Genomic DNA, 12,956 nt, shown 5'->3' on the forward strand with positions numbered 1-12,956 from the left:
TGTGAAACTGGAAGTGAGATAAACTTACTGACAGACTCAAATTTCCTATTCTCTCAAATTCTATGTACATGACACGATTATTTAGGTATGTAAAGGTGTATCTGATATCAAAGTATAGAAGGCAATAGGTAATAAGGAAATAAAACACATAAACACAGATATACACGGACATGTTACTGAAAGTAAACTATAACAATACATATTAACCTTAATCCTTTACTTCCCTCCTCAATAGTTGGCTTGAGAAAAATTATTGAAATAACTGAACTTTCTTAACTCCAAACTTGAGATTTACAGGGGGTTGGAGAGGGGATAATAGAAGAGTGCTGCATAGTAAAAATAGAGTGAATACACCAAAGCTAAATACAAATTAGGAAACATTACTTCTGAACTGGTGAATTCTCCAAACACCATTAGACTCATTTAGTTTTTAGTAATAGCATGTATGTTGCTAACATTCTTCTCTTATCACACACTTTGATCTACTATCACAAATTATTTACTATTTTTTTATTATGAAGTATTCAAAAATAAAACTATACATGGCAGAAATGAACTGTGCTATACAAACAACTCTGTGCAGAGAAGTTATGTAACATTAGGAATATAAATGAAGGGCAGTGTGACACACACAAAAAACGGGGTGGACTGAATTCTGAGTGGACTCCGTAGGTTATTTACTCTCTCTGAGCTTAAGTTTCCTCACCTATAACGTGCAGATTACACCAACTACATTACAGGATTACTAAGAGGTTTAACATTAATATAAGTAAAGCACCTAAAACACTTACCTGCACCATCTAGGTAATAATGTGTTTGATATATATTATTTTTAGTGCTTACACGTATTAAATTAATCAATGAATAAGAACCCATCACTATCTTTACCACTACCTTTACCTGCTGTGCCTCTCAGTCCTTTGGGTGTAGCTTGAAACTTAATCCAAATTAAGCAGCAAGAAATAATAATAGCTATATCTCAGGCACTGTACTAAACCATTTACGTGGATTATTTATTTCATTTAATCCTCATGACAATCCTCCCATCAATAAGGCAGGAATTATTGTTAACTTTTTTTTTACAGATTAGGAAATTTAGGCTTAGAAAGATTAAAAAATTTGCCTAAGGCCATACCCCTGGTAAACCTGATTTCAGAACCTGCATGCTTAGCAACTTTGCTATGTTAAAAAGAAATATTACTTTTAATTCAATAATGTCAAAATAGCAGACACCTACTATCCAAAGCTGTTAAGGAATTTTTGAAACAGATGAATCAGACAACTTGTATCAGAATATATGCTAGAAGATTCTCATCAGTTTCCACTTTTTCACTCAAATCCAACCCAATCTCCCAAAGAAAATCTGAGGTGGCTAGAATTCCAATTCCTAATAATTTAAATCCCAAGAAATGTTATCACATAGCAGCTCACCAACTGCTTATCTGCTGATAAAGTAGTTGTCAGCGCTCTTCACGCGAGCAAAACAAAACCCAAAGTGTGACTTGGACTGTGCCTGCAAAAAACCATCTCTACACTTAAGGACTGGATCAGCAACTCCGCCATGCATACTACAGCACTCTTAAATCCGTAAAATTCAACTTGAAAAGATTAGTTAGGAACCAGGAGTGACTGCATCAGGAAGGACACCTTCCAAGAGCTTCCCCAGATTTCCAGGGCAATCTACAAGCCTTCCCTTCCTTTTACCCCACAAGGCTGCCCTCCAAACTAAGGGATGCAGCTGGGAAAGCAAAGCCCTGCCCGGACTGGGGAGAACAAATAGGGAAGAGGCTGTAAACTTTGCCAGAGGAGAAAATGAACGTCTGTGTCGTTCTCTTTCCAAGGTCTATGACTTTATTAATTCTTCCAAAAGGTGGTGTTGAGGAATCAAGTGACCCTATATGCGCCGGGCGCTTGCGGAGAAGGGTGCCCCTGGAGACCTTCAACTAGCTTCAGGTTCTGATCTCCCTCTGGTTTTCTAAAGCAGACCAATAACGGCTTGACACCTCTTCCCCAGCCTACTACGTCCGCACCTGCTGCCCCCCCTCCCCGCCCCTGCACACCTGTTGCCCCTCGCGCCGCACCAAGGTGGGCAAGACGGGGCAGGCAAAACGTCACCTTGACAGCCCCAGGGACCAATCAGAGGACGCGGCTTCCGCGGCGGGCCAATCGCAGAGCGTCTTGGATTCCGGGGAGAGATCCCACCAAACCGGCGCTTCGACTCGGCGGAGCGCCGGGGGTCCTCGAGCCCGCAGACTGAGGCGCGACAGCCCCAGTAAGGCGAGGAAAGGCTCGCGAGGAAAAGAGAAAGCAAACAGAGAAGTACTCACGCGCCCAGGCGCGGGATGGTCACTTCTCCCAGCGGGGTGACATCTCGGTTCAATCTGTGCGAAGCCGGCACGCCCCTGACCAACCGCCGCCGCCTCCGCCTGGGTCTCCGGTCTCGCCGCGGTTCGCCGCCTGTTTCGAAAGGACCAATCAGAAGGCGGAGGGAGGGCGTGGCTGGAGGCCCCGCCCCAGGCCGCAGGGAGCACGCGACCCGCGCGCGCGCCTCAGTCAGCCGGGGCGCCCCGCCTTCCACCCCTTGGAACCTTCCAAGTCTGGTGGCCAACACCGCTTTTCAGGGAAAAGGGAAGTGGCTTGGTCTCGAAGCAGGTCCCCCCCATCTGGCACCCCGGCGACATCAACAGCCCCGAAATTTGTCCGATGGGCAGAAGAGGTGAATCAACCTCGCTTGTAAACATCCTGGAGAGCTGCCGGGTAGAGTACAAGGGTGTTGCCGGGTCGTACCCAGATCCCTTAAGAGCCCCTCCCAGCTGTAAGCCGCTGGAGATCCGGCTGCAGTGCGGGCGCCACGGTTTCCGGAGACAAACTGTCACCCATAGGAATAGGAGTCCTCAGCAGAAACCTTCCCGAGAGAGAGGTCCCTCCCGCTGTGAGGTTCGGTGTCGAAAGATGGAGCGCTCCCGGCCACAACTGGAAGCAAACAGGATGTTGGCTCTTACTTCAGGAAACCCAAGAGACGGGGGCGGGGGGCGGGGGGTAAAAAAATTCACCTCATCACAATGAGGGATGCTTACTAGCTCAGAGGGTTGAAATCGAGCAGAGACTGGACTTCGGTGTAGCAATAAAAAAAGGTCTGATAACTGCAACTGTAATGTGACTTGTTAATAGTTGGGTGGGGGGGGGAGGGGTCAGAAGTCAAAAGCCTGGAGGCCCAGACCCTTCCCTTCTAGTTCGATTTGGTCAGATCATGTCCCTTCTCTGGCCCTCAGTTTCCCATCTGTAAAATGAGAGCGTTGATGTGGAATGATGTTCTCTCTCGCTAGAATTTCTTCTTTCCTTCACTCATCAAAATCAATGAGAATGGGGAGCCTGAGTGGCTCAGTCCTTAAGCGTCTGCCTTTGACTCAGGTCATGATCCCCAGGTCCTGGGATCAAGCCACGTGACGGGGGCCCTGTTCAGTTGGGAGACTCCTTCTCCCTCTTCCTCTGCCTGTTGTTCCCCCTACTTGTGCTGGTTCTATCAAATAAATAAAATCTTAAAAAAAAAATGAGATTCTGCTGCTGCATTGCTGAGGAGACTAAAATGAAGAAGACAATGCCGCCCTTTAAAGTGCTGAGTACCTTGGTAAAGGTTTAATGGGGTCTGCAAAGAAGGGAACACCTAACAGTCTTGGAAGGTGATGGTCAGAGGTTTGAAAGGTGCTGAGTTTTTGAAGGATGGTTAGGAATCTTGCAAAAGCAAGGATAATTGGGAATAAGGAGCGCCTTCCTGGCAAAGAACACATGGTTCCAGAGATGTGAGAGCACCTGGAATGTCCGGGGAATAGTAGTTCTTGAAAGACTGAAGACTGGAGATTGGGAGGTAGATCAAGCTGAAAGAGTAAGCACAGATGAAAGGTCTGGTAGGTGCTGAGGAGTTCAGAATTTTTCTTGCAGCTATTTGGGATTGGTTATCAAAAGGGAATGATATGATGGTGTGTTTTAGAAAAAAAAATTTTTCAAGGATTTTTGAAGAATAGAGTGAGATTGGCAACAATTCCAAAAACTAGAAGTTAAGAATTATCTAAACTAAATTCAAAATGGATGGAGAGGACGAGGTCTCTGGAGATAACCTGAGAAGCTGACTTATCTGGACTTAGTAATCATGTGATAATTGTGCCAATCTAAGGAACACAAGGAAAACAACTATCGGAAAACAAAACTGCACTTTGGTTTGGGGTGTATTCAGGTTGAAGTGCGAGAGGAACATGCAGGTAGAGGGGCTCAGAGGGGTTTAATTGGTTGGTGCAGGAGATACAGATTTGAGAAGTTAATTCAACAAATATTACTGAGTACGTGCCCCACACCAGACTCTATCCTAGCACAAAGGGTCCTGTTCTCACAGAGTTGACATTCTGCGGTAGATAAGAGGGTCATCCAAAACTGGACATATTCAGGTAATTGAACCTAAAGCCCTATAGTGGGCTTTCCTTTTTTACTGCAGTTGATCCCAGAAGCCTTTGGTGCCCCTGGCTACAATAAATCAATTTTTACCTATTGTTCAAATAAATATATGTTTTATAGTGTTTCTGTTTAAAACTAAGGACAATTTATCATATTACTTCATATAGACAAATTTCAAAGTGGAGTTGTAGCTTTAAATTGGGCTTTACCTAATATCAAAATCTGCACACTTCTCTACAGAAATTTAAGAGTTGTTTGATGAGTCATTAGTTAACTATTTTTTCTTACACGCATACTGTGTGCCTAAACATTTGAATACCACTTATTAAAAATTGAAAGATGCTATACTTATATACGTATATAAACTCTCTCTCTCTCTCTCTCTCACACACACACACACACACACACACACACACACATGCACACACACACCCCACCTAATATTTCTGAACTATTTACTGAAACTTTGACTGAAAGGCATTTTATGCTTGCTTGCTTTTTATTCTCATTGTCTGTGTAGTTTGTCTTGGTAACTTCTGTACCTTATAAAGATACAAGACAGGAGGAAAATGAATCTGCAACCAAAAAGTCCAAGCAAATCACTTTTCTTTAAGTCAATATCCCTCACTGGTTAAATGTGTACATTGGGTGAGGAGTTCCTTCTAAATTATTTGATTCTTATTGATTTTCCCTTCTGTATTATAAATAAGAAAGTTCTCTTATGCTTTCTTAACCTCATTTTTACATTAGTTCCTGGTTAGTACCCCACTCCTTAAGTGCACTCACCATCTTACCTATCTTGATTTTAACACTACAATTAGTAATTGAGGGTTCCACCTAATGAGGTGAAATCTACTTTCATGTGTAGGTTTTCTAATTGGTGGTTAGGTTAATAGCTATATTTTAGAGGTTCTTACTTTACTTGAAATTGCCATGGTTGCAACATGCAGAGCAAGTTTCACCAGCCTGTTTTCATCAGATGATAAAGTCTATTAGTTATGGCTTTGCCAGAATTGTGAAGATGTGCCCCATTTTAAGAAAGCACCATGCCTGGAAATCTAAATATTAAGTTATTACATTAGGAATAATCACTTATCTGACTAATCAGACAGAAGAGCCTCTCAAAATCATATACCCCTTCGATGTAGAGATATGATTTGGCTTTTTCACAGCCCTGAAAGAATGCTCTATTGCTTTAAAACATACTGTAGTTACAAAAATAAACCCAAAATGTATTAAGGATTTAAATGGAAGACCTGAAACCATAAGACTTCTAGAAGAGAGAACAGACAGTAATTTTTCTTACATTGGCCATAGCAACATTTTTCTAGATTTATCTCCTGAGGCAAGGAAAACAAAAATCAACTATTGGGACTACATCAAAATAAAAAACTTCTGCACAGTGAAGGAAACAATAAAACTAAAAGGCAACACACGAACTGGGAGAAGATATTTGCAAATGACATATCTGATAAAGGGTTAGTATCTGAACTATATAAAGAACTTATACAACTCAACACCAAAAAAATAATCCAATTAAAAATGGGGAGAAGACATGAACAGACATTTCTCCAAGTAGACATACAGGTGGCCAAAAGACAATGAAAAGGTGTTCAACATCACTCATCATCAGGGAAATGCAAGACCGCAGTGAGATATCACCTCACACCTATCAGAATGGCTGAAGCTGTGGTGCCTGTTTGGTTAAGCATCCAACTCTTGATTTTGGCTCAGGTCATGATCTCAGGGGTTGAGATCATGCATCAGGCTCCATGCTGGGTATGGAGCCTGCTTAAAATTCTTTCTCCCTCTCCCCTACCTCCTCCCCTAAAGCCCCCTCTCTTTAAAAAAATGGTTAAAGTAAAAAAAAAGCAAAGAACCACAAGAAATACAAGAAGCAATAAGTGTTGGCAAAGGTGTGGAGAAAAAGGAATTCTCATGCACTGTTAGTGGGAATGCAAACTGGTGAAGCCCCTGTGGAAACAGTATGGAGGTTCTAAAAATATAACTACCATATGATACAGTAATTACACTCCTGGAGATTTATTCAAAGAATACAAAAACACTAATTTGAAAAGATATATGCACCCCTATGTTTATTGCTGCATTATTTATAATAGCCAATTTATGGAAGCTGCCCAGTTTCCTTCAATAGATGAATGGATAAAGAAGAATGTGATAGATGATAGAGAAATAGATAGGTAGGTAGACTATATATATATAAATATAATATATATTTATATATATAGATATGCATACACACACACACACACAGTGGAATATTACTCATTCATAAGAAAGAATGAAATCTTGCCATTTGGAACAACAGGGATGGATCTAGACAGTATAACGCTAAATAAAATAAGTCAGAGAAAAAACAACTATCAGATGATTTCACTCATATGTGGAATTTAAGAAAACAAATGAACAAAGTAAAAAGAGACAAACCAAAAAAATAGATTCTTTAACTGTGGAGAACAAACTGATGGTTACCAGAAGACAGGAGGGTGCGGGGTTGGGTAAAATAGGTGAAGGGGTTTAAGAGTATACTATTCTTTTTTTTTTTTTTTTTTAATTTATTTGACAGAGAGAGATCACAAATAGGCAGAGAGGCAGGCAGAGAGAGAGGGGGAAGCAGGCTCCCCGCTGAGCAGAGAGCCCGATGCAGGGCTCAATCCCAGGACCCTGGGACCATGACCAGACTGAAAGCAGAGGCTTTAACCCACTGAGCCACCCAGGTGCCCCAAAGAGTATACTATTCTTGAGGAGGAGCACTGAGTAATATGTAGAATTGTTGAATCATTATATTGCATCCCTGAAACTAATATAACACTGTAAGTTAAGTATACTGGAATTAAAAAAAAGAAATAGTTCTTGATTGATTGATTGATTGATTGATTGATTTTTTTTGCTTTTGATGGTTTTTTTAGTTGTTTTGTTCTGCATTTTGTGGCTGCCACTGCTGTTGCATTTAATGCCTTGACATTACTGAGTGTCAGTCTATGGATTATACCTTGTATGAAGTATTGGAATAAAATTTGGGGGCAACAGAGGGCTTGAGTAATCCATAACTAACTAAACTACTCATTCACCTGATAATCTATTGAGAACCAACTACATTAAAAACAATACTAAGCTTATCTTAAAGAAATCTTGCAGATTTATATTAATATAAGTAAGTCAATGTTATAAAACTTTATAACAACAGTTCTAATTAATAGTAAAGTGTTATATGTATGTAGTGGATTGAATACTGTCTCCCCTCCCCAAAATGCACGTCCATCTGGAACCACAGAATGTGACCTTATTTGGAAATAAGGTCTTTACAAATGACCCCCTCCTCAATTTTGATAATTTGCTAGTATGGTTCATAGAACTCAAGAAAACGGTTTACTTACTGTTACTGGTTTATTATAAAGGGTACAACTCAATAATAGCCAAATGGAAGAGGCATGGGGTAAGGTATGGGGGTGGGGGAGAGGGCATGAGCTTCCATGCTCTCTCCAGCACACTGCCCTCCCAGCACCTCAATGTGTTCATCAACCCAGAAGTTCTCCAAACCCATCATTTAGGTGTTTTTATGAAAGATCCATTACATAGGCATTATTTGATTAAACACTTGGCCACTGGTGACTGACCTCAATCTCTGGGATCATCTTTTTTTCCTCAGATTCTGGGAATGGGGCTGAAAGATGGAGCTCTCTAATCAGAGGGTTGATTACTCTAGCAATCACCCCCCATGCTGAAGCTCCATAGTCCCACCCCCATCCCTTGTTTGTAAACTCAGGCCCTTTGAAAGGAGCTGTCATGAATAACAAAAGATGCTCCATTCACCCCTATCACAAAATTCCAAAGGTTTTAGAACCTCTGTGTCAGGAACTGGGGACAAAGAGCCTATATATATATTTGTAATTTTATCACAATTAGTTTTCCACAGGAGAAGCATATTATTTACTATTATAAGGTCTTCACTATGTGAATAAATCCATAGCTACACTATAAACTCCTAGCTGTGTCTACAGAGCCCCCTCAGTTCCAACTCAATTCCCATCACTTTCCCCACAGATGCCTTATAATTTGGGCAACACCGACCCACATTCAGGTCCTCAAACTAGATCTCCTCCTTCAGGCATTCAGAAATTGATTTCTCCATCTGAAGTGTCCTTTCTTTACCACCCCTCTCCCTTGGTGGGCCTGCAACTTCCCACTTTTCATTCATTAGCTCAATCCCTAGAGATGGTAGTTGCTGGTATCTTCATCTCACCCTAGTGAAACTAAGGGTCAGAAAGGATTGTGCTAAGGGTGATCCCTCTCCAGATTACTTGTTCTTTGTCAACAGCTGCGCAACTCACCAGCCTCTGCTTTTGCTCCTGCTGCCCCTTTCACCTTGAATCCCCTTTCCTCTCACCCTGATCCAAGTCTTGAATACCCTTCCAAGCCCAAGGGAAAGGTCACCTCCTCCATGAGACTTGCCCAGTGACCCCATAGAACTTGCCGCTGCACTTCTTTGTAAACCCCTCCAGGCAGTTACCGTGTCCCTGTAGGCATCTTGTAATTAGCAAGGACTCAAGTCTTCCTCTCCTATCAAATGGAATACAATCAAAGCTAGCTCTACCTTATTCCCTCTTTTACTATATTTAGGACTTTGGGGTTGCTCTAATATTTTAATACAAAAAATCTTTTGGCATGCTTAGCTAGCTCCATTTTCTCTGATTCCAGGAGAAGGGAACATACAGGCCCATTACATACAGAGGGTATTTTATTGTATTCACCAAAGACTAATGGGGAGAAGAATGCAACAGTATAACAATGAATGAAGGAAATGAACTAATTCCTGCTTTGGGGGAAGTATACAACAGCTGTGCACCCAGCTGTAGGTTTGTTTTCCAAAAACAAAACAAACCAAAAAAAAAAAAAAAAAAAAAAAGAGAGAGAGAGAGAGAGATTAATTATAAACACTGAAGCCAATAGTGAATACTTTTAAGAGAGAAAAGGGAATATCCCATCAAGGGAGTCTTCCGTATTTGAAAATGCTGCTTCAAGACTCTGTCTGTGAAAGGGTTTGCTTGAGGAAATGCTTTATGTGAGAATCATTAACTTTTCTGTATATTATCTCCTTGAACTTCAAAGAAAATGAACCAATCCAAGGGCTATTACAAATAAATGAATATTCTCCAGGACTTCTCCAGGGATGAGAAAAACACCCTCTGTGTTGCGAGAGTTTATCTTTTTGTAAATTACCCTTCACCCACCCACCCCCCACCCCACCTCCCAGATACACACCGGGCCCCTTAGGATGTGATTCACCATTTAAAGAAATGAGTTTGTATATTTTTCAAATTTTGTTCCAGAAGAAAAGCCTGTTTCCATTATGTTCAGTTTATTGCCAAAATTGAAACCAGCTCTTTGATAAAATGTATGCAAATAAGGTAAGATAAAGAGCAAAATGAAATCTTCCCTATTTTAACAGATAGAGGTAAAGAGTGATCCATTTAGTTGGGCAAACAGGGCATGCCAGTTAAACGAAAGATTCCCTGAAGCCTTACAAAATACAATGTAAAGAAACTCATTCTATCTAACTCTATATTTACAACTGTGGAAGTTATGGAATTACTGCATAAATATTTGTCAAAATTCTTGTGTGCGACCAGGTACAAATGAAATAAAAGAAAGTTGTACATCAGATTTATATTATGAGGAAAATCAAGAGCTAGATGCTGTTGCCCCTGCAGTGTTCATCACTGCACATCCCAGATTTCGCAAAGAAGTGGGGTAAACTTGTGGTCATTTACTCTCCAGGACATCAGCATCTCTGCGTGGTGATGATTAAATGTCCGCAGCTCAGTCAAGCGACCCAGGAGACAGGCAAAATGTTGAGGATTTTCGGGCTGATAAATCTTACACAACTTCTGGAGCACATCAAGCAGTGGTTCCTGGAGCTTCTCTACCGCTTCTCTGTCCTTTATGTATTGTCTGTCTGTTTTGAGGTTTAAGATAAAAAGACAAAATTAAAGAGTGGGGAAGTATTAATTTGGCGTAACTGTAGCAACAGTAACTTGCTTGCGATGTAAATGTAAGGGCCTATTTAGCCAGAGCAGCCCCACCCCGGTTAAACAGCCATTTTGTTGTTTATGCAGTAAAACTTCAACTGACCCTGCCCCCCGCCCTTACTTAAAAGCAAGTCCAAGAAACCAGTCCCAGGTAACAAAACCCAAATACAAGTGTGGGTCAGGTCAGGTGGAGATAACAGCCCGAATGCAGGGATGAGTCAGGTCAGGTAGAGACATCCAATCAGTAAAGCGTGCATAAGGTCTCCCTAGCTACCAAGGAGTCGGGCCCCACCTTTTGGGCGCCAATTCTCACCAAGGTGATAAGCTAGTTCAAACGTCTACTATAGGGTAAATTGTAATTCAATTGGTCACATATGTGTGACCTAGCATGACTGTGCAGCTTTCTCTGTGTGTTACAATCTCACTCGCCATCTGTGTGTGGCCAGGCCCAAACACATAGCCTTTTCTCTATAAAAGTTAGTCTGTGAGGCAGGGAGGGGTCACCCTATCTGTAAGGTCTGTTTGATGGTTGGTTTGATTCTTGATGCTTGGCACAAAATAAAGCTTTGCTTGACCTTCGCTCTGTATCAGTCTCGCTCCTTTGACCATGGACCCATTATTGGGGGACCCAACAATGTTAACCAGTAAATGATTGTATATCAGTATGATGGAGACATATATTACAACAAATTTTACTGATATATATATATATATATAGATATTTTTTTTTTTTTTTGAGAGAGAGAGAGAGAGAGAACACATGCGTGTGCACACAGGAGGTAGGGGGAGAGGCAGAGAAAGAATCTAAGGAGGCTCCATGCCTAGCACAGAGCCTAACAGGGGCTCGATCTCACAACGCTGAGATCATGACCTGAGCTACAATCAAGAGTCAGATGCTTAACCAACTGAGCCACCCAGGCATCCCATTGCTAGTATAATTTTTAATGACATGGGAAAATAAACTTAAAAAAAAGACAATATGTGCTCTATTGTGTTAAAAAGTATGTAATTCCGTTTAGGTTCCTGTTCAAATATCAAACCCTTAGAAAAGCCTTTCCTGACTACTAATTATAGCAACATCCTGCTGCCACTTTCTTTCCTTATATCCTCACCTTTACATATATATAAATATATATAATATAAATATATAATAAAGATATATAAAACATATATCTTTATATATTTTATATAAATATTATTTATAAATTTTATACTATATAATTATAACTCAATATATAAATTAAATTATATATAAGTATGTATTATATAAAATATATACTTACATATTTTATATATTATATAAAATAAAATTATATGAAAATACATATATAATTATAATATGATATATAAATTAAATTATAAAATTTATCATCTATATTATATATATATATTTAACATTACCACCTCCTGAAAATTATTTTTGTCTCCTCATTCGTTATCTTTCTCACCCTATTGGAATGCAAGCTCCATGCAGCTGTCTCCTGCCTGTTTCTTTACTGCTGTACCCCCCCGTGTTTGGAACCATGTTTAATGCATGGTATGTGTTCAAAATGCAATTATTCAATGAACGAGTACTATGTTTAGAATAAAGGTTGAGAAGAACTACACTGAAATATTAACAATGATTTCATTTGAGTGGTGGGATTACAGGCCATTTTACTTTTTCTTTGCACTGCTGTGTCTTCCAGATTTTCTTTAAAGAAACATTATCACTATTACATTGGAGAGGGAGTAGAACAAACAAATGGCATAAAAATAAAAATGTAGCAGGCACCTGGGTGGCTCAGTGGGTTAAAACCTCTGCCTTCAGCTCAGGTCATGATCCCAGGGTCCTGGGATCGAGCCCCACACGGGGCTCTCTGCTCAACAGAGCACTTGCTTCCCTCTCTGTCTGCCTCTCTGCCTACTTGTGATTTCTGTTGTCAAATAAACAAATAAAATCTTTTAATAAATAAATAAATAAATAAATAAATAAAAATGTAGCAACAAAATTACCTGGAGAGAGGATAACAATTGCCGTAAGCAGAGCATACTCTTCTTGAGTCATTTTCAATTCTGCAACACTTTTATAAAAACTAAACATAGGTGTTATGTATTCATCAGAGATACCTATGGTGGAAAGATGAAAAATTGCAGAGGCATAACAAAATTTTTAAATGAAAAAAAGTGTAGAACTATAGACACCTTGTATACACACACACGTTAATATTTATGCACAAATGTATAAATAATGACTGTATATTATGGCTCCAGTCAAAGGCAGGTCATTGAAAAGAAGGTCAATTAACAAAATCCTCAAAATATCACCTAATCAGTGATTTATGTGTTCCTAATTTCAGCAGTGCCTTTTTTTTTTTTTTTCATTTACTTGAGAGAGAGAGAGAGAGCACGAGCAAGAGGAGTGGCAGGCAAAGGAAGCAGGAGAAGCAGGCTCCACTCTGAACAAGGAGCAATGTGGGG

General features: G+C 40.2%; 2 protein-coding genes across 8 annotated transcripts in view; both read right to left on the reverse strand.

The window, feature by feature from the left end:
- The window catches only part of GAS2L3 (growth arrest specific 2 like 3), a 41,059-nt gene extending 38,048 nt beyond the window's left edge, over window positions 1-3,011 (reverse strand). The window contains exons 1-2 of one of the 3 annotated variants that reach the window (XM_082739213.1): window positions 2,788-3,011; window positions 2,328-2,457 (exon numbers count right to left, since the gene is read on the reverse strand). The gene's annotated coding sequence lies outside the window, so the exon portion shown is untranslated. Of the gene's footprint in view, window positions 1-2,115; window positions 2,458-2,726 lie in introns of all 3 variants that reach the window. The other 2 variants (XM_082739212.1, XM_082739214.1) reach the window with 2 other exon arrangements.
- A 6,793-nt stretch (window positions 3,012-9,804) lies between these two features.
- Window positions 9,805-12,956, reverse strand: part of NR1H4 (nuclear receptor subfamily 1 group H member 4) — a 62,304-nt gene continuing 59,152 nt past the window's right edge. For all 5 annotated transcript variants that reach the window (XM_082738218.1, XM_082738217.1, XM_082738219.1 and 2 more), the window contains 2 exons: window positions 12,492-12,605; window positions 9,805-10,423 (listed from right to left, as the gene is read on the reverse strand). In XM_082738218.1, the coding sequence (XP_082594344.1) occupies window positions 10,185-10,423; window positions 12,492-12,605 (353 nt within the window). In that variant the 3' untranslated portion in view covers window positions 9,805-10,184. The remainder of the gene's footprint in view (window positions 10,424-12,491; window positions 12,606-12,956) is intronic.

The sequence above is a fragment of the Mustela nivalis genome (genome assembly GCF_964662115.1).
Source record: "Mustela nivalis genome assembly, chromosome: 7".
NCBI lineage: Eukaryota > Metazoa > Chordata > Mammalia > Carnivora > Mustelidae > Mustela > Mustela nivalis.